Raw genomic sequence first — 25,960 nt, 5'->3', positions numbered from 1 at the left:
AGGAGTATCAGATGTGAAACAGCAGGAAGGTATTTAAGAAGCCAACTCAGAGTTCCTCCTACACAAGCATTCAGGTCTTGAGCAGTCCAGGCAAACAACGCACATTACAACAAAGCTTAAACTTGTTCTTCATAATAATTTTAAAAACAATACTAGCTGCCTATTTAATTTTAAAAACAGCAAAAAATATCTACCTCCCTTTCCATTTCTTATAAGGAGTCCTGAAGTTTAAATCTCCTCAGTGTGATAGAGATGCTTGCTTTGATCTGCTTAGCTCTTGGAAGTCCAGGGGCTCCAGGCTGCTGGCCCCGTGCTGTCCGGGGTCCCTAGGGACAGTTCTGTCCGCCATTAGGGAATTTTTTCCCAAGAACCCCCTGTAACATTTTGTGAACCCCCAAGGGTTCACAAACCCCAGTTTGGGAACCACTGCCCTGTGGGGACATACCACGGTGATTGTATGAGGTAATCCATTTCAAGGTTTTAAATTTATAAGACTCACCAAACACATAGGCAGGATTTCTTTGTGGCACCCGCTGTGACAATCTGATTCACAGCACCTGGGAGCATATTGCCTGATGATTCTGTGATCTCTTGCAAAGTGAGATAAATATTTTGGAAGTACAGTGAAGATCCTCGCCATCCCTACTGTCTGAACGAAGTTGCCAAGTTATGTTTTCTCCTCTTTAATTACCGTTAAGAGCTTAATCTAACAGTATAAAAGCTTTGAAAGGACCATTCAAACCAGTAGCAGTCCCATTCTCCAACAGATGGAAGCTGCACTCACATGCTCCTTATGAGCGGAACTGATAGCTTACTTAGGGGCCCATCCAGTATCCTCTGTAATCAATGAGAGGCTCTCCATTGGTCTTTGGGTGAGACCTCACTGATTTTTACTACTATTCAGCTAGGCCCCAATTCAGGAAAGCCTTTAAACACATGCTTAACTTTAAGGCAATGGGACTTAAGCATGCACTTAAGTGGTTTGCTGAATGGGGGATGGACTTAAAAACGTGTTTTAAAGTAAGCATAAGCTTACATGCATTGCTAAATTCAGGGCCTGGAAAACAACAGACTTGAGTATGCCTGTAAAGATGTGCACGTTTAAGGGCTTTGATGAATTGGAGCCTTAAAGAACTAGTGTTATAGACCGATTTTTTAAACGTATATTGTTACCATATTTCATTGACTTTGCTGAAATATCCTGAACCTCTTATGAGCGGGATACCTAGAAATGGGAAGGATCTTCATGTCTGATCTTCCACTCTCAGGAGCTAAAATGTCCTGTGTTTCAAAGGATCATTTCAGTCAATGGGGCTAAAACTCTCTTAGCGCGGTGCCTCTTCTCCCAACGGCTCCCGTACTTCCTGTGACTCAGAGCACCCTACATTATTTTCTTTTGGTCCAGTTTACTAGTATTAAAAGAAATGATGGAAGGGACCAACAAGTGCAAATCCACAAACAAAAAAAGGATGCCACATATAGTAAGAGAGCATGTGCACTAGAGGGGTTAGAGAAGGCATTAATAAAAGGGAGATTTGTTAAAAATGACTTATTTCTGTTCATTAGATTCATAAATCTTATTATTTCCTTGGAAAACAGCCATGTGCTCAGTGCCTGAAACTGCATTTTTTAAAGGATACTCTTGATTTTTCACTTCCTTTATTTACTTAAAAAACAAACTAACAAAACAAGAAAGCAACAACCATCCAATGGTTTAAATCACCGCCATGTTTTATGGTCAGTATAAACCCTTAAATCTGCCAGTCAGTTGACACAGATGAAAAAACCAAATTGTATTAGCTCTCCACTAGAAAAATGATGGTACTTTATGTACTATCCAAACTCTAACCAGATTCACAAAGAAATTGAACAGAACAGGGAACATCTTTTCAAATGCAGTAAAATAACATCAGTCAAATAACTATTTTTTCTTTGGCACCATTGTAAATGTTAATTTTAATATTACACAGTACAAATGATTCCATTTCTATATGTTAGACAGAAAAGTCATAAACAAATGAGTCAGCCATAAAACAGTTACATGATTTATGTCAGAGTATGTTTGCTTACCAGCTACAAAGCAAAAAAAGAACACATATATTTTATATAGAAAACCACTATTAGTATATCAGATGCCCAATGCAGTAAAATACTTTAAATACTTTAATCAAACCAAGATGGTCCCAGTTTTTTTCATAATTTTTATGAGTATAAATGACATGGGCCGCCATGCTATTATAACAACTGGAGACTTTAATAAAAGTCTAGACCCAGTTCTTGATAAATCTTCTCCATCTCTATATAAAAACACAAATACTCATCAGGTACTTCATACATACATGGCTGATTTAGGCCTACAAAATGCGTGGAAATTCTACAGCCAGAAACTATAGTCATCACCCTCCCCTCCCCGCAGCTCATTCAACATATTCTTAGTTGACTTTCTTAGTATCACAAGACTATGTCTTAGTGCCACAAGACATGATCAATTTTGTCAGACTGTTGCATTGGTATTATTCTTATATCTGACCATGCTCCTAAACAGATGTCTTTTAAGCCCCCAGGGCATGTACCCTCAACTAAAATGTGGAGATTAAATACCTCTCTGCTGTTTGATACATCATTTGTTAACTCCATCCAGCCAGAGTTAGAATTTTTTTAAGAATGCCCCCCACCACTTCATCAGCTCCCACACTTTGGGAAGTCTTTAAAGGCTTCATCAGAACCCATATCACTTCTTACAGAACCTTTAAAAAGAAATGGAGGGAACACAGAATTGATACCCTTGCAAAGGAAATTAAGGCCTTGGACGTACACTATGCTTCTGCCCCGTCCCCAGAGAAACTCAGAACCCTTAAGATATGAAATCAACAAACTTCTGTCCAAATAGGCTGAGTTTGTTTTATTCTGTTTGAAGCAAAACTACTGGGAATCTGGCAAGAGAACTGGCAAGGTGTTGGCACACAGACTTAAGCAAAAGGCTAACAGACCTGAGACTACACCTTTTTCACATAGGCTAATGGTAATGGGTCTCATTAATGCTAACTACAGTTGGTAACTCCCTTGGGGCTACATTAGCTCATATGTTTTAGGAGTGCCCCTGTATCAAGAATTTCTGGTATCAGGTGGGTCAAAGGACCAATTTGATATTGAAGTTGGAGCCTTCCCTCTCCCCATCTAAGTTTCATTCTTGCATATATTCCTGATACCTGGAGATTACTTGGTAACAAGGCGGCATGGTTCCAACATGCAGCTTTGGTCGCTAAAACAATTAATCCTGCAAAAATGGAAAGTAATCCCCACCAACGATTGATGTGTGGCTCAGTGATACAACTGACCTTGAAGCTAACGAATGACTGGCATTCCTCAGAAAGGGAATGCCCAAAAAATTCAAAGAAATTTGGGCTGCCTTTTTAGAGGTCTAGGATTAACGTAGACCCTGTAGCTAGATATGTCACGTCCCCTCCCCTCCCTTTACTCTACCCCTCTTGATTCACTTGGTGTATTATGATCAAGCTGGTATTTTGGTATATTTGTTGTATTTGGAAAAGATAATAAATTTAAAAAAAAGGAACGTGTTGAATTTTTATGGAGCCAACCCCTAAATCCACTCTTCATGTTTTTCCCCCTCAAATTTTGAGGGGGTGAAATCCTGACCCAGTTGAAATCATTGGGAGTTTTATCATTGACTTCAATGGAGCCAGAATTTCACCCTTGGACTTTAAGGGTCCAATTCCCCACTGTGTTGTCATTTAAAACCATGCAAAGTGGGTGCAAATGCTACCGTTCTGATTGGGTTGTGTTTTGCATGAAGCTTTGTGCAGGTAAATGACTACGCAAGGGCCAAAGCAGTGATGATTTGAGCCCTAAAACTCTTGAAAAACCACGATGCATTGTGTGGTCTTGATTCTCCTCTCATCAACCTAATCAAGAGTGACTCAGTTGAAGTCAGTGGAGTTATACTGTGGTAAAACTGACATGAGATCAGAACGAAGTCCTGGAGCCTCTATAATTATTTTGCCACATGGAAGGCCAGATCTGAAGCAATGCTGATTTCTACCAGCTTGAGGAACTGGCTTGAAATATGTAAATATTTATCCTATGCCATTTGACTAACGGATAAACACAGCACAGCCTTTTTAATAAATCTACTTTGATACTTTCTCCTCCTGCCTCCGCATCACCCAATTCTGCAGTCCTGAAAAGCTCCCAGTGGCACTGCAGGAATGAGCCCTAAATATTATGAGACAAATGCACGGCTGAGAGCAGTCCCCCAAACTGAGTAGCTGCTTCTTGAGAATAATTAAGTGCTAATGTTATCAGATGTGTGTTAGCATCACGAGATAATCAAATTAAATAGTTACAATGGAAGACTCTCTCTGGTGTCCGAAAGGAGCAGTTTCATTAATGCAAAGCTAGAAGTCACACTTAATCCGCCCTCTTGTACACATGGCTTTGCCTCTACTTTCTGCAAAGGAATTACCCTTCATCTGAAAGACTCTAGCTGTAAAAGCTTCTTTTTGACAAATCTGATGTGGGCATTTAAAATGATTCATTCGCATCCCGTTTCCAACCCTTATAACCCATATGGAAATTTGAAAAGGCTCATTTTCAACCAGTTCCTAGCCTGCAAAGGATAAACTGTCCTTTTAAAAATACTGCTGTACCTCTTAAGTATGCAGATTGCCCAACTGAATTTTAAATGCAATCACTTTGCTTCCAGTACACTCTAAAATCAGGAGTCAGAGCCTGCATGAATCAGTCGTCTGTGTCCAGGACTTGCTATTTACATAATTTTAAGTCTGCGTGCTGCAATTATGTGAAATGTCCACTTCTTCCCTCCGTGCAATACATATGCAATTTAAGATCCATTTATCACACTGAAAATTGCCGTTGTATTTAATCTTCCCAAAGAGAACAAAATCAAATTATTATGTGTAAAGAATGATAATCTGCTGAATTAAAGAGAATATTCAAAAGTTATCCCTCCATGTCTGCAACCTAATAGGGCAAAGAGGTCTAATAAGGAAACCATGGGTAGGAAGGCATGATGTGAGCATACATAAAGAGAAGATGAAAACTCTCTTAATCTTTTCAGATTGAATGAAATCTAATTACATGCTGTATTGACTGTTGTGTATTTCTGGAGAGAGACAGTGAAAAGGGAAAAAGGCTATTACAGTAAAATTGCAGTCTGACCCTTCAATTGCTTTTGGCACGAAAGGTTATGCACTAGTTGGGGATATTAAACATTTTTCACTCTCTATGGTAAATTATTAGCAACAGAGTCAGATGCAGAACTAATTAGGGGAAATCTAGTCAATTAAATCTTGCTGCAAGATAAAAAACCAGAATGATCAGAAATTATCATTATTCTATTTCATAAATTGCTGTCTGTTGTTCCTGCCATAATATCAATGTTGACGTTTAGATAAGTAATAGTCACTGAAAAGAAACATTTGAATAAATTTAGGCTAATACATAGATTGATGAACTGGAGCTGAAATAGTTCAATGTTCATTACAGATGATATTTTGAAAGCCATGAACTTAACAGATTTATATAAACCCTATCAAGTAAATTCTATAGTCACGTGATTCCCCCTTGCTGCCTTACTTCTGCAGCAAGCAGCAGCTGGGTCTGCTGGAAGCTTTCAGAAATACGTATTTTCTAAGACTATGGGAATTCAGAGGATCAGTACATTGAAAACAATTGTATGTTTGCACATTTATACAGGGATACCTGGCAATATTTATTCATACAATTCTAAAAATTCTTCCTGTTTCACGAGATATATAATTCTTAGGATTATACTTCCTTGCAGTGGCTTTCACATAGGAACTTTAGTATAGGCATCTTTGTGGGTGTTGTATGGATGAAGGGATATTGGTACATTTTATTCAGAATTGAAAGTTAATATGGTTGTTGCCTGTGGACTTCAGCTGAACAGTTTTGAGCGGGCACATGATACACATGTAACTCTTCCCCTCCCCGCCCTTTTTTTTTTTCTTTCTAGAGAAGGTGAGTTCTAAGAAGTATGATAACATTTTCTTGGCTGAATGGAAACAAATAGGGGAGACAGGTTTTTTGACCAGCACGTTTCAAACTATGAAGTTGGTCTCCCTGCGGAAGGTCCTTTCTCTATGACTGGCGCTTCAGGCAGGTCCATGGAAAATATAAATGAGGTCTTCCTTGTTTAGGACTAAGCATAATCAGAGCCCAGTATGGAATACTGGGGTATTCCTTATCAAATACTAAGTCTTCAGTAGATGGTACTTCATTTGCTGAGACCAAGGTGGAAATGACTCAACAATAAGGAGAAAAATGAATGAGCTGGCCAGACCCCAGTCCCCATCCTGAGCTGCCATTACTCAGAACTGCCACTGAGGGCTCTGAGATTTAACATGTACAGGGAATGCAGGATCAGAGCCATTCTGGTTACAGTCTGCATTCCCAGTGGATCACTGGTCCCAATAAAAGAGAACATTAGAGAAGGCCTGGGAAGTCTCTCTCACACCTTAGAGGACAAGTATTATGACAAAGTTTGGGAAACCCAGACGTAGAGCAATAGTGTAGTGTGTACCAGGATGAAACTGCACAGCTCTGGAGCAATTTGAACCTGAATCTAATATCATGGGCTTTCCCTAAGACAGTACATAACTCATTCATAAACAGACTTACTTGCAATTACAGTGTCAGAGCAAAGTGCTTCCTGCTAAATCATAGAATATCAGGGTTGGAAGGGACCTCAGGAGGTCATCTAGTCCAACCCCCTGCTCAAAGCAGGACCAATCCCCCACTAAATCATCCTAGCCAGATTTTTTTTTCCTGTAGATCCCTAACTGCCCCCCTCAAGGATTGAACTCACAACCCTGGGTTTAGTAGGCCAATGCTCAAACCACTGAGCTATCCCTCCCCCCATTAAAAAATAAAGCACATGAGCCTAACCCAAACATAGATGGCCTGATTCTGAATGCACTTATACCAAGGCAACTGGACTGATTTCAGTGGCGCTTGGCCTGAGTATTCACTTATGTAACTTAGCAAAGGCCCAGAGACTTTTTGTTGCCCAAATGGCATGTAATACAAATGGATCCCCCATACCCAGCAAATTGCCAACAAAACCAATCGAAATTACAAAGAACTTCCTGTTTAATGCAAGCCCACAGCAACCACATGCCGTGGTGCCTGCCTCGCTCTTTATGCCTGGCACACTGAGAGCTCCCATTGACTTCCAGAGAAGTTATCAAGCAGGACTGATCTCACTGGTATTAAGATTCCACCTAGAATCACACCTTATGCATGCAGTTACCTAAAAATCAATGCGCTAAGGGCCAGATCCTATCCCCAGCTCATAGCTTAATTAACTGGGCTGTTGGGGATTTCAGCTTGGAAAGAAGGAATCTGCCCCACAACCTGTGGCACAGCAGCAGAACTGCTCTGCAGCCACTACAGCATCCCTATGGCACCTGCACCCACACTTCACTGGGTGAAATATTCAGAGGAACAAGCTCTGCTCTTTCCCATCCTTCCTCAAAACAACTCTGAGCACTGAAGCCCAGAGCGCCTCACACAGCCCACTCTGCTGGGCACAGGGTGTGGACTGATCCACTGCAGTTCAGGCCCCCTATTGCCGGGGTGCAGCTGGGGAGCAGGATTTATCCCTAAATTTGCTTATTCTTGACATCTCCTTTGAGCTGTTAGTAAAACACCCAACTGTAGACACAACTCTCTCACGCTCATTTGTGTGTATTTGCATGTGATACACACACACACACACTTGCATGTGTGAGGGAGGTGGGGGGGGAACAATCTGTGCTATGTTATTACTTGCCTGGGTACACTACTTATTACCATAATAGTCTAAACTGTTTAGATTTATACCGTAATTCAGAAAATAGCAAGGGGAGGAGAAGGCAGCAATACACATTGACACTAACAGAGTTTTTCTGCATTTTGGGGCTGCAGCAGCCTTTGTTAAATCAATGTTATGATTAAGAAGATTCTTACAATCCAATTGCAAGCACATTTGCTATAATTTAAAAATATGTATAAATTCTATCTGGCACTAAATTTAAGGCATATGTTACATTATATTGTAAATGTAACATTTATTCCTTCTCTCTCTTCTTGTCCAAAGCACTCATGTATTTAATTATATACTTAATCCCCCAGTATTTCACATTCAGCAGTTTATGAATCTTTGCAAATTTCAATGCACTTGTCATTCAAGAAGCAGTTTCTGTATGAAAGACTAGTAGTCCTGTAGTAACTTTGATCAATTAGCATGTTCTATCCATCATGGAACATGATCTCATTTGTATATCTAATGAGATTTTTCAAGGCTAGTGAATCAGAATTGAGTCCAGTAAAAAAAATGGTGAATGCTTTGTTATTTCCTCCCACCCCGCAAGATCTTATCAGATTTAAGTGCCAGTGTCATTAAAGAACCACATGATACTATCAACAACGGGACAAAAGATGCATACTCTAAGAATGTAACAGACGTGGTTTTGAAAGTAAATGTTGAAACCAAACATGGCAATGTGAGTCCAGGTTATGCACGGATTGCTAATAAATCCGATAGTTAAGTCTGCGCACGTGTTCACACACACACACAGAGTTCCCATCCACCCCTTAACTTTAAAAATATTTTTTTTCAGACATGTGACCAACAAACTTTGGGGGCAAACTGCAGACCTGAAAACGGGAGATAATTCACAACTACTCCTGGACACACACCTCCCTTTCCCGCTCTGTTCCCGTCCACCTCCCTGGCAGCTACCTTCACACCCAACAGGCGATACTGACCAGAAGCAGATGTGGGAGTCCTCCCCCTCCCCAGCGGGCACCCAGGGACCCCTCCCCACGTGCTTCCCTGGTCTGCTGGAGGCGACCAGCTCTGCCCCGCGGAGCAGCGAGCTCCAGGCCGGGCTCTCCGCCTGCCGCCCGCCCCCCGCCCGGGAGCCGCTCACCATTGAGCTGGTTGTACACCACTTCCTCCAGGTGGTCCAGGCGCTGCAGGATGGACTCCCGCTCGCTCAGGCCGCCCAGCCCCTTGGCGTGGCGGCTGCGGAGCCGGCGGTCGGCGCTCCGGACGATCTGCACCAGCTCCGGGGAGCGCTCCTGCAGCCGGCAGTACACGGAGAAGAGGATGATCCCCACGAAGACCAAGATGTTCACCGTCAACAAAGTTTTGATTTTCCGTGCCACCGCCATGGGAGCCGCCGGGCGCGGGGAGCCTCAAGGCATGGCAGCCGGGGCGGCCCGGGCAGCGGCGGCATGGACGGCGGGCTGGCCCCAGTGCCCCTCGGCCGGCGGAGCGGAGCGGAGCGGAGCTGTCCTTCAGCACCACGCGGGCGGGCGCTCCCCGGGCACGCGGCTCCCCCCTGCGGCCAGCGCGGAGCTGGGGGGCGGGATCCGGCCCACGGGCCCCTCAGCGGAGCCGCTGCCCCCGCCCCGCCCCTCCGCCAGCCCCCGGGCTCCGCGCAGGCAGCGGCGCGAGAGGAGCGGCCGGCCCCCGCTGGCTCCGGCAGGCAGTGAGCGGTGCGGCGGGCTCGCCCCGCGCCCGCCGGCCGCCCCCAACGCACGGCGCCGGTGCGAAGTGACGCGCTCGGGAGCCGCCCGCCACAGGCCCAGCCGCTCCGCCCCTCGCGGCTCCTGGGGGGCGCTGGCCGGACCCGCTCTGCGTCCTGTCAGCCGGCTCGCACCCTGCGCCCCAGCCCGCGGGGAACCTGCTCCCCTTGGTGCCGGCGGCTCCCCCTCCAGCAGCAGGGCCTGGGAACCTGTCTGTGCCGCTGGAGAGCCCTGGGCCGCATCCCAGGCGGCAAACAGCCCCCCCGGCCAGCCTGCCCGGCTCCACCTGCCACAGCACTGGCTAGGAGGGGGGCCAGATGTCCCGATTTTATAAGGACAGTCCCGATTTGGGGGTCTTTTTCTTATATAGGCTCCTATTATCCCCCACCCCCATCCCAATTTTTCACACTTGCTGTCTAGTCACCCTACCTGCTGGCAGAGAGTCCTCGGGAGAAGAACGGGACTGAAGACAAGTAGCATCATGGAGCCCTAGGGGTTAGGAAGGACCCCCAGCGTCATCTAGGCTGAGCTCCTGCCAAGAGGCAGGATTCCTTGTGTCTTAACTATCCAAGACCGATGTGCCTGCGATTGCACCTGACGATTTCTAAGATAGTCAAGCACCAAAAGCACACGGGATCCCCCCTTCTCCCCCCAAGAGGTTAGAGATGACTGGATTTCCAGAACACCAAAGGATTTTGTGATTTCTTGCATTTAAACCAACAATCCTAAAAATTCCATTCTTTTTGTTTGCTACTAAGAATGTCCTGCCCCAGCCAAAAAACACCTAGGACCCAGCCACGTGGAGCATCCCACAAACACAAGGAGAAAGACAGACAGTCTTCTAAAGTTCTCAGGGCTGAAACTGTTTTAAAGACATCACACCTTGAATTGCACCTGGAAATGAACTGAAGTCAGTGTGATATGCTCCCAGCAAGAGGTAGTGCTAAGCAGAAGGCAGCTATATTCAGCACCAGCTGAGTTTACTAATGATCTTCACTCATAGTTAGGGTGACCAGATGTTCCGATTTTTTAGGGACAGTCTCAATATTTAGGGCTTTTTCTTATATAGGCACCTACTATCCCCCACCCATCCCGATTTTTCACACTTGCTATCTGGAGCTATCCCAAGTGGTGCGCATTGACTAGTGATCCAAGCTAAAGGAGAGAATAACTGGGAATAGGTCTGCGTTCAAAAGTTTCAGCCTTCTTGCCCAACACAGAGGGAGAAAAGTACTCTAGGCCAGTGCTGCTATTTGAACATCCAGTAGTTGCTAAAGATCCCACAAGATCTCCAAGCTGTAAGCCTCATTAACAAAAGATGGACAAACCCCTTCAGTTAGCAGCTTCTGACTGACTTAAGGACTGAAAATAATAACATCCTTCTGTGCCCATAACAGTGCAGTCTAGCAGCTAAGTAGTGCTCTGCCTCCAAGTCAACAGAAACCTCACTGGCTCTATCCGTCTTTGAAGGCAGACCCGTAAGGTAGCATAATTGTGCAAGGTTGCTAGAATGCAGATCCACACCAAAACGCCAGTTCTGAACATCCATAAACTTTGAGCTGTTCAATAACTAGAACATCCATAGATTCCCAGGGCCACTTTCTGTGCTATGTATCCTAACAGACACAGTAGAGAAGACACTGCCCTAGGGGGAGGGGAGGGAGGTTGGCATTATCCCATGTTGCCCTGCTGCAGGGGTCACAACCCCAGTGTAAGTTAGAGCACCCTTGAGGCTGTTCTGATTTACTGCAGCACAGAATCTCCACAGCATTCCATGCTACACACCCTCCTACACCCAGCATGCCCCTTATATTGGAGTTTGCAAGGTGTGCAGGACCACTTACGATCAGCCCTATGCTACTGCTGCGTTGGGGGAAGTCTCTCCTGGTCCTTTGTGGCACATTTAGGTTCCCTATACAGTGAAGCAGAGAGCAGAATTGGCTTAATAGATTAAAGCTATTATGACAATTTAGTGCATTATGATAATCTACTGTGACCCACTGCATAACATGGGCCACAGAACTTTGCAGCTTTACCACGCTCAAAGAGGTGTCTAACTATATAGATCAGGACAGGATTGGGCTACTTTGAATAGGCTAATCATGCTTAGACTACACAAAAATTAACCCCCCTAAGAATATATAATGTAGGGGCTGATCCTGATCTCACTGAGGGCAAAAGCAAAACTCAAATTGACTTCAAGGATCTGAGTTTTGTAACTTTCCAGTGACCAACTTATGTTTTCATTATTTTAGTACTATTTTTGTTACAAGTCTGTCATAGCAGTTATATTTTCTTGGAAACTACCAATTTGATGTAAGAAAATACACTGAACTAATACTCAAACGTAGTTTATTAGATGCCTTTATGTGATTTAATATATTATAGCAACACCTGCTGGGGCTGATATAGTTAAGAGTCTGTCAGCATCAGTATTTCTGTTACAAACTCCAAGTTTACAAGCTGGCTGCAAGAATTCACTTTGGATTCAGACTTGCTAGCAGGCAATTGGTCCCAGGAGTGAATAAAAAACACCTCCTCCACCACAGAAGTTTACCACGCATGCTTTCTTTTTTCTTTTTGTGTTCCACACTGTAGCTTTAAATGGGTTCTTTGAAAGGCATAATTTCATCCATAATATGGTTTAGGCCATAACAATATTTTCTTTTGTTAAATAAACATTTTTACCTGGTTATCTTTTTGTGCGTGTGCAGTAGTTCAGTAATAGAAATACGCTTACATAGCTTTGCTCACTTGTCTCTAGCTAACCCCCGAGTGCTAAAATAAATAAATAACTATTATCTAATTCTTACATAGACCTTTTCATCTGCAGATCTCAAAATGCTTTACAAAGGAGGGCAGTTTCATTAGTAGAGCTGACCATTCCATTTTATGACAACTTTTCAGATTTCAACATTTGTTTTCATTTCATATTGGAATGAAAAAAACCTTTCAAATGTTTTCATGAAATGGAACTGTCAAAACAGCTGTTTTCCTCTCAAGAGGGTGAGATTTTCCATTCTGCGCTCTCTCTCTCGCTCTCTCTCTAGTCAGAAGAGCCAGGATAGCTCTGGACTCAGAAACAGTTCAGATGAAAATCTGGTTGAAACTGACATGTCTCTGCACAAGATTTTGGCTTCAGTGAAACAGCATATTTTGGTGAAAATACATTTAATAAAAAAAATTCCAATCACCTCTGATCCTCATTTTACAAATGGGGGAAACTGAGGCACAGAGCAAGGAGCACACCCTAGGTCACCCATCTGGCCAGTGGCAGAGCCAGGAATAGATTCCAAATCTTCTAAGTCCCACTCCAGTGCCCTATCCACTAGGCCATACTGCCTCTTGTTGTGTTTGGTAATTACTTCTCTACCTCCACGAGTCCCACAGGGCTCAGTCGTCTCACCCATATTAATATCTATCTGAAGCTGCTGGGAGAGGTCACAAGACACCATGTTGTGTAATGCCACCCATCTGTGGATGCCCCCTAGTTCAACATCTCCTCCTCCATCTTCCAGCTATCCCAGTGCCTTGCTAAAATGAGCACCCAAGTGAAGAACAGCAGGCTGAAGATGGAGATAACAGCAGGCAGAAGAAAAGACAATCTGTCAGAGGTGTCACTCCTAATGCAGTGAAGATGGTTCATAGCCTCATGGCTTTCCCAGAAACTGAACCCAGGCCTCTCGTAAGCTGACCTGGCCACGGTGATCCATGCTTTTGTGACAAGTCACAGGTGAAGGCTTAATCTTCCACAATCTCCTCCTGATCTCTCTTCTTCAGGAGTTAGGGAACTATTGACCCCAAGAGTGATATGGGAGCAGAGCCCTTTCTAGCTGTGGACACAATGGAATTGATTCCAGCAGGAGCTCAGAATGACCAGGAAACTCACCACCTTCTGGACAGAATGTAACACTTCCTCAACTCTGCTTTCCCACACAATAATCCAAGGGATTTGGAGGGTCAGGGGTTGGGACCACGAGCCTGTGCTAACCCTCCTCAGAACACTATCTCTGTTGTAGCTACTGCTGATGGCATTTCCAGCCCAGCACACCTCTACGCGGGAGGATTGGGTTTTGGGGTAGATTTTAGCATGTATTATTTTCCTTTATGTGTGACATCTAAACATACCGTCTAAAAACTATCAATACCACTTCCTCCAACATGCAAACAAGCAAAAAAAGGTTGCAATCATGTGATATCACCAGAAGGTAAAGGTGCTCCGTACCTCACAGAACTGAATCATAACTTAGCACTATTCTCAGCATCCATCATAGGTTACGTCTCATCTTTTCCAACCCACTAAACGGTAAGTTACTCCTTGGAAGAGCATCCATGTGTCTTGTTTTGTACAGCACCAGGCACTCTGCTAGGGCTTACAAAATGATAAGTAAAGAGAGTTGAAATTTTTTGAATTTTAATTTTTCATCTAAAAATTCAATTTTGACAACCCTACCCCCAAAAAGAATTGGTGTTTATTTCATCTGTGGGAGGGGGGAGTTAGTACCAACCATCTAGATGGAATTTTTTTATTATTATTTTAAATAGAAAAAACTGCAAAAAATTGACTTTTATGAATTTTTTCCAGGCAGGCAAAGCAGAAACACAGTCCTACCACAACTGGTTTCAGTTCTGATTGAGCAAGTAAAATAACAAAAAAGGCTTCTAATGAAGCCTATTTAGCACTAGTATTTGAACAGTGAGGAGAAACACGTTAAATCAGTATAGGGAGGACACTTGACAGTGTGCAGTATCCTGGTTGGTATGCCCACCCCTCTTACTTTCACAAGGCTCTGACATTCGAGCTCCTGCTTAACGAGGTTCTTTCAACTGAGGGTGACCCCTCCCTCATTTGGGACAAGTTAAGCCCAGTCCTGCTTTCCTGTATTCCTACAATAATTATAACATTGGTAACCGTATTTCACTACCCCTGCATTCAGTACTAAGATCATTTGTACCCAACACCAGCCAAAGTTGATCACTTTGACACAGCTGTATCTGATGAATATGTAAACAGAGCAGGAGCAAACTGTATTTGCATGAACAAATCCATAGTCTCTTTCTCTCCCAGCTGTCGGAAGCATTCATTCAGACCCTGCTTACATTTATGCTTTGCAATTAAAAGGTAAACATCCTAAATTCTATGTTAAATTACCAACTCATACAATGCTGATGCCCTCAACTTGTTGTGAAGAGGTACTGCAGCACATACAATAATTACAATCTTACATTTATATAGCATCTTTCATCCTAAAGAATTCCAGAGTCTCTTTTCCACAGGGATTGTTCTAGCCATCCCTAGGCCAAAATGCAGCAACTATTTGCTATATTAAACAATCGTTTGGGAGAGGAAATGGAAGAATAAGGCAATACTTTTTACAGTTGATACTTACAGGGGGAATTTAGGTGACTATAATATAACTGACTCAACTGGGTTCTGGAATGAATACCCTGACTCTTATGAAGAACATCATGGGATCTTTAATGAACAAAGGTAGTTTGAAATGCCTCCTCTTCAACCTATTTAACATATATGGCCTCCATTACCATAGTATCTGATGTTACACAATCTTGTTATCCTCTACACCCGTCTGAGGTAGGATAGTGCTATTATCCCCATTTTACAGATAGGAAACTGAGGCACCGGAAGACTAAGTGACTTGCCCAAGGTCACACAAGAAGTCTGTGGTGAAGCATGGAATTGAATCTGGGTCTCCCAAGTCCTAGACTCGTGTCCTAACCACACCTCATCCAAAAGATAACAGGGGGCACTGGCTTAGTGCTGACTCAGTAGGGAAAGTGGTACCTAAAGCGCATCATGAACACCACCACTTCCTGCAGCACCCTTGCTGTTCCTTGGAGGTCTCCCATTCGAGCCGTGATCTAGCCCAGCTCTGCTATGCTTTCAACACAGTGGATGAGGGCATGATGTTCTACTGATACCCTCCTTGTTGCCTCAGGATTATAGAGCTGATCCTGCAGACACACACACATACTGGGAATGGTGCTTGCTACTGTGAGCAGCACCGCTGACATCAATGGACCTATGAAGCACATTAAGCGCAATGCCAGGCAGTAAGGGATTGCAAGGCAAGTCCTATTGGTAACTAACTCTTGGCTTTTTCCAATTCCAATGAGACCACTTAATATTATTCTTACTGTAGATTTTAACAGTTAGTACAAATATGTCCTTTTTGTTTTAGCAAGGTGTCTGTATATCACTATTTTCCCTCTCTTACTGTAATGTATTAATAAGTTTCCAACACACCTGCCTGTATCATAATTCCAAACTGTATCATGGGTTCCTTCCTTCTGAAACTGCAAGCTGATCTTCAAGCTGGTGGAAATGCATTAAAGCAGTCCCAGCTATCAAGGCTGCAATATAGAGATGCATGACCAACAGATTCCACATATTACAAGTACAGGTTTGATCTGCAGATGGGATTTGCAACTGCTGGTCTACAGCAATGTGATATACCTGGGCACGAAGGCTTCAGTACTTAAGAAACTCCAGCTAGTACAGAATGCTGAAGCAGGTCTCTTCAGCAACACACACTGCTGTGAGCACATCAAACCCAGTCTCTGCTCTCTACATTGGCTTCCCCTAGATTATCAAATCAGGATCAATCTTCTCAGTCCTTATCTTCAAGGGACTCCATGGCTCAGATCCAGGAGATCTGAAAGAGCCTGATGCTCCAGGATGAATACCATGGTTGACAACTTTGCTCCTCAGGCACAATGGAGCTCTCTACAATAAGGATAAAGTGTATCAGCGTGGGACACAGAACTTTCTTGAGGCATGGTCTCAGACTGTAAGATGAACTCCCCAGGAACCAAGGACCATCACTAATCTCATCACAGTCCATGCCAAGGGCAAGGTGCATTTCTTTGACCTGCCTTCTCGAACATAAATACACAGCAACAGATATATTTGAGGAGGGAAAAAAAAAACCTACCTAAAGAAGACACTCCACTGCACATGCTTCTTCCCCTGGAGAGAGGATGCGAGAACAAACAACACATAGCAAAAGGGTAGTCACATTGCTTAATGCACTACTAGAAGGAGCTCAGATACTCCAGTGAGGAGTGCTGAATAAAAACCTACATAGAATAGAACAATACACATAGCAGTGTCACGTGCAGATCTAATGCTGTCATGTTCATAATAATACACTGCTGATGAGCAGTGTACAGACAGCGCAGTAAATAACACATAGATAAAACCCAGCAATAATCTAAGTACACATTTCAAAAGACAATAACCCAGCCACTGCCAGGGCTAAAATACTCAACCCACATGCTTACACTTTACAAGGCTCTCAATTCATTTATATGACTGCTAGAACTCATGCCAATTTTTAATATAGCTCACATCTTTTTAGACAAATTGAGACCCTTGTTAATTTCCCGTCTGTTATTGACTCCCATCAAGATAGTACATGTTAATATGCTAAAATAGATTATTCACCATTAAAAACTTTCCAGTTGCCTTAATCATTAGATCTTGCCCTTTGCCATATCACGAGCCTGATGTCACAACAGAAAAAAGTTTTAGCCTTCACCTAAACACAAGTTTCAAGAAAACCCCTCCACCACTCAAGCCATAAAGAAGGAGGTCATGACTCCCCTGAAGAATGCTGGCTTGTGAGCCCCAGGTTGCAAACCAGAGTATTAATAACTAAAAACATTACCTCCGAATCCCCTATAGTGTTCCCTAGGAAATCCTTACAGTAAGTGGAAGATCAGGTAACATTATCTAGCTACCGAGAGCGAAGCTGGAAAGTCTGTAGGGGCAGCTGCTATATTTATAAAGTTTCTGGTAAAGAAAATACATAAAAGAGAGCTACATAAACATAATTAGATATTGAGTTAATGCAGATCCAGAAGCTATCTCATCATCTTCCTTCAAATCCTTCTTTAAAACTCTCCTTTGCCATGATGCCTACACAAAATTTGATAAGGGTTAGGCAGCTGGTGTGCTGAGACCCCCAGCTATCACACTGACGAATACTTTCTTATTGTTGCCTTGTGCTGCCCATCTGTCTATATCCACCTGCTGTCTCCTGTCTTACCCTTAGATTGTAAGTTCTCTAGGGCCGACACCATGGTTTTGGTCTGTGTTCGTACAGCACCTGACACACTGTGGGTCCTGGTCCGTGACTGGACCTCCTAAGCATAACCATAGTACAAATAAACAATAATAAATTGTCACGCAATTCATCATTTTAGAGAGAGTCCTCCAGTGGACACCTATGGATGGGTAGCAATAGCCATACACCAAGGTGCAGGTTGGCATAGTGAGGCTCCAAGCTTCCTTGATAAAAACCCATCTGTTCTTGTCCTTTTTTTGAAATGGAGCTAAATAAAGTAGCACAGTCAGGATGAGGGGAAAACAATGCAAGGAGATCATGAGCCAGGCATGGAAGCTTTTTTATTTTTTAAACTGTTAATCACGGACCTTGTTGCAACTTAGAATTTTCACAGTTGGCCTCCCCAGTGGAATTTTATCACAGGCACCTTGGTCATCGTGGTACTTCAGGAAGTGCCATCTGGGTCAAATTCCATATTAATGTCACACTCTTATATATCTGTCCTTTTACCTAGATGCCTTTTTTACAGAAGGAAGCAGTGCCAAGAAGTGGGGAAAGTAGATTTTAGCAGGCTCGTCTTGAACATGGGAGCTCTCCACTGTAACCAGCAGAATAGCCAATAAGCTACACTGGACCCCACATAGATACGTGGATGGCGAATCTGACTGGGAAGGATGTTATCATACACACATGCAATTTAAAGGCCATGAAGGTGAAAATTAACAAGAGGCTAAAAGAGTAGACAACGCAAGTTACTAGAAGCAGGGATAATTGTAGACTCTGTATAAATGCAATGAATTGAAACCCTGAATAAAAATTATTCAGGTTTTCTGCGTTTCATGCTTTTCCTCCCTTATTTTCAGCAGGAGATGTATTAGTGCTGGGGTCAGAAATTAGTCTGACTCTAAATTAGGTGATTAGAAGGTCCATGGGCCTAGATCTTCAGCTGGTGTGTACCAGTGTAGCTCCACTTGGGTCAGTGGAGCTGCGCCAATATGCACCATTGTGAAGATATGGGCAATGGCTGGCAAATGTCCCGTTTTCATTCCTATGCTTTGAGGTACCCAAACATTTTGGAAGTGTTTTTGTCTATTTCCATTAGATTGTGTGCATGTACGTCTACAATATAGAGCCTATTATATTCTATACAGGTTCTTATACCACCTTCATCACTGTGGTACCTCAGGTCAAATCCTGCTTGGCTTGCTCACACGAGCATGCCCAATAAATTGAGTAGGACCACTTGCATGCCTACATCCAGCAAGATTTAGCCCATAATGTCTTAAATCCTGATCTCAAAATGAACTCGGTGCTGGGAGACCCTTATGCATACATGGAGACCTACAGGCTTCAATGTGAATCTGTCGATGCAGACCCATTTGCAGGATTAGAGCCTAATGCAGTATTTATTTATTTACTTGTCTATATATCAATGCGCATTATTAAGAGATGTGAAGCCCTCTAGCAAAAGCTCCAAAACAAAATTAAGGCAAGCAGCCAGTTATGTCAAAGTCACAGGAGATTAAATATTCTAAGTGCAGCAGCAAAGGGGCAATGGCATTATTACCTTCCGACCCGCAGCGCTGGACCCACTGCTGGCTTGAAACAATACAAATAATGAGATTTTTAGATTCCATTTATTTTGAAACAACAACTGGCAGCTTGAAAGAAGGAGACATGTTTCAGCAAATAGACTTGACACTGACATTTTTAGCAAAGACTAGCTGTGTGGTGCCTTGTTGTTGGGCAAGTCTGAAGCCAACGTGTGCGCTCTGATGTGGTTACAATATTATTTTCAGGGGCACCGTGCGTGTGTGAGAAACAAAGAACATTTTGTGCATTCTATGTCCGCTTTTAAAGGAGCAGTTCCGCATTTTTAAACAACGCAAACCCAATCCTTTCTAGCAGCCAAGACTTTCTAATATTTTTAAATGATTATTAACTATCTAAGAAGAGAATTATATGTAGGGTGAAATTCCACCCTGGAAATTTAGCCAGTGAAAAGCCTTGACAGATATGGAGGGGATGACAAATCCACTTTTAATCGATCGATCGGAGATGTATTTTAAAATGCGCCAAATAACAGGCAATGATTCCCGATGCAAAAGGTTTTTTTTTTCTTTTTGAAAAGAATTTGAAAATGAGCCAGTTAGTAAGCAATGAACAGTTCAAATTAAATTAGGATTTGCATATTTTAAAGCAAAAATAGACCCATTTCTGGCCAAAAGCAGTTCTGGTTTTAGCACTGAACACATGCAAAATCCCCATCTTCTATGTATCTTAGATACCTATATGGCCCCCATCATCTCACAATCTTTACTGAATTTAGCCTCACCTCCGTGAGGTAGGTGAGGTGCTATTGTCCCTATTATACAAAGGGGAACAGAGAAACAGAGAGGCTAAATGACGTGCTAAAGATCTCACAGGAAGTCTATGAAGGGACAGGGAACTGAATCTGGCTCTCTCAAATCTGATGCAAGTGCTCTCTCTCTTTCAGTTGTGTATTGATTTATTATTTGTGAATTTGAAATGGCTGCAGTACCAATGACGTAGCCCCTGATCCTGCAAACAAACACTTATACATATTTAACATTAAGCATGCAATTAGTCCCTCTGACTTGAATAGCACTACTTGCATAGTAAAGGTGGAGCACATATGAAAGTATTTGCAGAACTCAGAAATAAATCACCAGGCACTACACCATCTCTGACACAGTTGACCTACAAAACACAATGGGCACACTTAAAAAGTTCCTCCCACTTGTAGAAGTAGTACAGTTTCCAGCAATATTACCAAACTAAAATGAGGAATTACTACTTGAACCAATAACCTCTATGCAGGTGGAAGAAACCTTTAAAGCGTGTAAGGCACATGCAGAAGACATGATACTTGGGAGCACTCTAAAGGTTTTATGGGCACTTGTTTGGGATAACATGAATGTCCCACTCCTGAGTAATGTGATCAAATTAACTTCATACCAGTAAAACCTATCACCCTACACTCTCGTGCAATCTCTTATTTCAGTGCTAATGCTATTCCTGGTAATAGCACATGATGTTCATTCATCATTATCGATGAAGACCTCAACAACTCATTCTTTCGATGACCGGGTTCTGTGCATCTGAAGATGACTGATCAGTCCGATTCGGGCATGGAACGTCCTGTCACACGTCGGGCAGACATATATTGGCACTGTCGATGGTGTACGAGCAGGTCTGGACTTGCGCAGCTCACGCTTTTTTTCAGCCTCAGCAATACGCCTCGCCACAGAGGTATTACTGCCTGTGTGAATGAGGCTGTGCCATGCTGAACGGTTCAGTGCAAAGGTTTTCCATGTGGCGGTGTTGATCTCGAAGGACTTCAAAGAGGTCTTCAGCGTGTCCTTGAACCGCTTCTTTTGTCCTCCATGGGAACGCTTTCCCTGAGTGAGTTCTCCGTAGAAGAGCTGCTTAGGAATGTGTTCATCTGACATTCTCACAACATATCCGGCCCACCTGGTCTGGGCTCTCATCAGCAATGTGTGAACTGACGGCAGACTGGCTCTAGTAAGGACATCAGTATCAGGCACTTTGTCCTGCCATCTGATTTTTAGAAGCTTTCGCAGACAGGAAATGTGGAAGTGATTGAGCCTTCGTGCATGACTCCGATAGACAGTCCACATCTCGCAGGCGTACAGCAGAGTTGGAAGCACCACTGATTGGTAGACCTTCAGCTTCGTTGGTAGGCTGATCCCTCGACGTTCCCAAACATTGGAGCGCAATCGGCCAAATGCAGAGCTGGCTTTAGCAATTCTGCAGTTTACTTCATCATCGATTGACACTGCTCGGGAAAGGGTACTGCCCAGGTACGTGAAGTGGTCCACTGTCTGAAGTCTCTGTCCATTTGCAGTGATGGACGGTTCTGAGTACGAAGCGTGGGGAGCTGGCTGGTGCATGACCTCAGTCTTCTTGATGTTAATGGTGAGACCGAAGTTGTTGCATGCAGTTGAAAACTTGTCCATACTGGCTTGCATTTCTGGCTCTGTACTAGCATTCAGAGCACAATCATCAGCAAAGAGAAAGTCTCGAAGTACAGTTTCCTTCACCTTGGTGATTGCATGCAGTCGCCTCAGATTAAATAGTTTCCTGTCAGTTCTAGACTTCAGGCCTACTCCTTCAGTGCAGTGTTGAAAGGCATCAGTCAAAGTGTCAGAGAATATCATGCTGAACAAAGTGGGTGCTAAAACACACCCTTGCTTGATGCCGTTAGTGACTGGGAAGGACTCAGATGTTTCACCGTCATCCAGGACACGAGCCATCATACCGTGATGAAATCGACGTACTATTCGTATAAATCTGTCTGGACAGCCAAAATTTCGATATGATCCTTCACAGGCCCTGGCGACTGACAGAGTCAAATGCTTTCATGAGGTCCACAAAAGTTGTGTAGAGTTCACGATTCTGCTCTTGACATTTCTCCTGTAGCTGACGCACAGTAAAGATCATGTCAATAGTCCCACGTCCCTTGCGGAAGCCACACTGTGATTCTGGCGGTAAGCCCTTCTCCAGGTGCGTGATCAATCGGTTCAACAGAACCCGTACAAGAACTCTCCCTGCTGTAGAAAGCAGAGAGATTCCACAGTGATTGTCGCATACCTGGCGATTGCCCTTCCTCTTATAGAGGTGCAAGATGGACGCGTCTCTAAATTCTTGTGGAATGGTTCCCTGCTTCCAGAAGGACTGAAACAGCTCAGTGAGTTTCCGTAGCAGCACGGGTCCACCGACTTTGTACATCTCTGCTGGTATGGCATCTGACCCTGGGGCTTTGCCACTTGACAGCTGATTGATAGCTTTCTTCACTTCGTCCTCTTCTGGTGAAGCATCCATGGAGTCATTGACTGCAACCTGGGGCATCTTGTCAATGGCCTCCTCATTGATGACTGAGGGGCAATTGAGAATTGCTTCAAAGTATTCAGCCCATCTCTGGAGAATCTGTGTCTTCCCTGTAAGGAGCATAGTACCATCAGAGTTCAGGAGGGGAAAGCTCCCAGAAGACTGTGGACCATAGAGTGTGTTAAGGGCTTCATAAAACTGTGGTAATAGCACATAGACACATACTGAACAGGGTACATTGTATCTTCAACACAATTAACATGGTATGGTGCAGGGAGGCCTAAGGCATAAGACTGGGATTCAGAAGTCTTGCTATCTAAACTTTTGCATTTGCCACTGATATAATGCGTCACTTGCTGCAAGTCATTTAACTTCCCTGGTCATCAATATCTCCATCAGCAAAATGGGGAGAGTTGTATGTACACATTGTGGCTATGGAAGAAGAGTCAGGATTTGCACCTAGGTCATTTGGGAGAGAGGTAAGCAAGGAGCACGCATATCTTAAAAATCATAAAGGATGAAAAATTAACCAAGCTGTGAGCTGACACCGCAAGGAGGACAAAGTGAGTAAATTGTGCCTATATAGTGAGCATATGTAGGCATACAGTACACAAATATCTTAAAACCCCTTTAGCTTTAGTGGTTAGGAAAGCTCTCTCTTATTTATTAATCCTCTGGTGAACACATAGATTGAGCCTCTTTCCCTCTTTAATTAATATTGCTCTGGGCTAGAAAGTTGAGAAGTTTATTTATTTATTTTAAGAGAAAAATATTTCTTACCTACTGAGTTTTTCCAAAGCTCTCACTGCTCTCCTGGAAAAACACAATGGGTGAAACTCTGGTCCCAGTGACTTCAATGGGCCAAGGTTTTACCTAATATATAAGTAATTTTCATTCACGTATGTTACTGTGTATTGCATGTACAATATGTTTAAAGGTGATGAGCTGTACAGTCATTTCAACCAAGGGAGCTAACATTTTACGCCAACTGTGCAATGGTGTCAGTGACTACATGAGGCACAGTGTCACGGTGCGGGACTCAACCCTGCTGTGCCTCCTGCTGGTCATCTCAGAGAATTAGCATTTCCAGCCTCTGGAGCACCCTCTGCAGGCCGGTGTCCCGCTACCACTGGCTCCCATGTCCCCTTGTTTGTGGGTGCTGCCCCCGGCAATACCCCCATAGTCTCAGAGTCTCCCCACCCAGGGGAACCCCCAAACCTCTATCCCCACCTTGCCTCAGTCATGGGCTACTGCCAGTCACCATCTAGCCCCCACTCACTGGGGCAGACTGCAGTGTAAAAGCCATTCATCATTGGCAAGGGGGGTTTTGGACCTGCTGCCTCTGCCTACCCGTGGGCTGCCCTCTGCAACCTCCATACCTAATTGGCCTTCCACTAGGCCGCAACCTGGGGGGTTTCCAGGCCGGAGCTCCCCAGCTCCTTTGGCCTTCCCCCAGCCCTGCTCTACTCCAGGTACCTTCTCTCAGCTCTCTGCAGCCAGGTCCCTCCCTCTCAAAGTTAGAGAGAGTCTCTGTCTCTGGCTTCTGGCCCCAGCCCTCTTATAGGGCCTGCTGTGGCCTGATTGGGGCGTGGCCCAGCTGCAGCTGCTTCCCCAATCAGCTTGGTAGCTACTTTCTCCTAGCCACAGCCCTCCCCAGGACTGCTTTTAACTCTGTCAGGGCAGGAGCGGGGTAACCACCCCGCTACACACAGGTAATGAAGAATCAGGCCTATATTTCCCACCTAATAGTGGGAGTTTCTTATCAAACGTGTTTTATGTGTGCCTGATAGTACTCTCGCACCTGTTTTACAGCAACATAACTCTATTAACTTCAGTTGAGTTATTCCTAATTTACATAGGCCAGAGATCAGCATCTGGCCCTGGGTGTTTTACATCTGGCAGGTTGCAAGTGATGAGTTATGGGGTTTTTAGTGCTGGTCAGACCACTTTATCCTTTGGGTTGGTGGTAGAGTGTCCTCTTCAAAGATGATACGGACAGTCCCTGTTAATAGATGGCCTACGTGGAACGAGGTGGTAGTCTCAGTCCTGAGTCACAATGGGGGCTGATGTTAGCAGTCTCAGAACAGAAGTCAAGGACTGAATGGCCATGGAATCTGAACCACCTTTCCATTCTTAGACTGGCCCCTCCACGTCAGAAAGCTAGAATGGCAGCTGCTCTACTTGTGTGTCTGAATCTGCTCTCTCACTCACATTTAAGCTGAATTCAGTGGAGTTACTTCTGATTGACCCCGGTGTAGGACAGCGCAGAATCAGGCCCCATACCTGTTTCATGGGTTAACAGGTTTTCAAGACTGTCATTGCAAGTCTTTTGACCAACTCTACATTTATTTAAAACAGAGGATTTCAACTGCTATTTAACAAATGGAACACTACAAGAGGCAAGCATTACTGCTTGTTAGTATGGATTGCTCAACACAATTAATAAGGTACCTTGCCAGAATAAATGCTAAAGGAAAACTTGGCTGATAGACTAAGGTTACTCAACTTTTGACGAAAGGTTAGGGGAATTTGCTTGAAACAGTAATTGTCTGTCACATGAAATAGCATGACTCTTTGTATATAAGTAAGAGAAACCATAGTATGAACTGGAATAGGGCAGGGTAGTGCTAGAGGTGGCCGGCTTAATATAGAGGAATCTAATGGACTCTGCAATAGAGTCTAAAGTAGATTGGATATAGAGTAGTTGGTACCGGATAAAAGTAAGTGAATACAATAAATTCAAGTCAATCTTTAATTTGTCTGCAGACATAACATCCGGGGCTGTCATCTTGTCAGATCTTAACAACTAAGCAGGATTGGGTGTAGTCCGTACTTGCATGGGAAAGCTCTTAGGTGTTACAAAAAAGTGAAGTGGATGATTCACCATGTGGCACTCTCCCCGGTGAGCCAGTATTGAACCAGTGTGATGCAAGAAGCACCACGCTGCTGGAGGCACCCTCTTTCAGGTGTGTTATAAAAACATGGTCATGACCAATAGCGCCCATTTAAGATCCTGTGGCACATTATGCAAAATAGGGGGGTTTAGCCCTGGTTCCCAAGCCAATTTCCAATATGGGTAATTAGCTTCCGCTTATCCCCATGTGCTTTGCAGTGTCAGTTAGATGTGGTAGTCTTCACTTGTCCTAAACCCTTGCACACTGTTGCTGTGATCTCTGTTCTGCACCAGAGGTGGCCGCATTTTAGCGATGAGTGAATTGATTGCGATGTTTAGAAAAGTGTTTTGTGAGCCTTCAGGTTCTAGCTATTGCTAAACTAAGATGCTACATATCTAGTTATGTACACTGGATTACTAAACAAGATGAAAAATGCTTCCATTAGCAAATGGAAAGTTAAATTATACTGTAGGAGACTGATCCAACACCCACTGAAGTGAATAGGAGTCTTACCATTGCCTTCCATAGGAG

At 43.7% G+C, this 25,960-nt stretch overlaps 1 protein-coding gene across 2 annotated transcripts in view; it reads right to left on the bottom strand.

The window, feature by feature from the left end:
• GALNT9 (polypeptide N-acetylgalactosaminyltransferase 9) overlaps positions 1-25,960 on the bottom strand; it is a 331,540-nt gene that overhangs the window by 207,873 nt on the left and 97,707 nt on the right. Inside the window, exon 1 of one of the 2 annotated variants that reach the window (XM_054007014.1) lies at positions 8,976-9,464. The exons of the other annotated variant lie outside the window; for it this stretch is intronic. Within the exon in view, the coding sequence (XP_053862989.1) occupies positions 8,976-9,219 (244 nt within the window). The 5' untranslated portion in view covers positions 9,220-9,464. Of the gene's footprint in view, positions 1-8,975; positions 9,465-25,960 lie in introns of those variants that run through there. 2 annotated transcript variants of the gene reach the window in all.

The sequence above is a fragment of the Malaclemys terrapin genome, chromosome 16 (assembly GCF_027887155.1).
Source record: "Malaclemys terrapin pileata isolate rMalTer1 chromosome 16, rMalTer1.hap1, whole genome shotgun sequence".
Lineage (NCBI taxonomy): Eukaryota > Metazoa > Chordata > Testudines > Emydidae > Malaclemys > Malaclemys terrapin.
The sequence above is the reverse complement of the archived record's forward strand: the minus strand, read 5'-3'. Positions and strand labels throughout refer to the sequence as shown.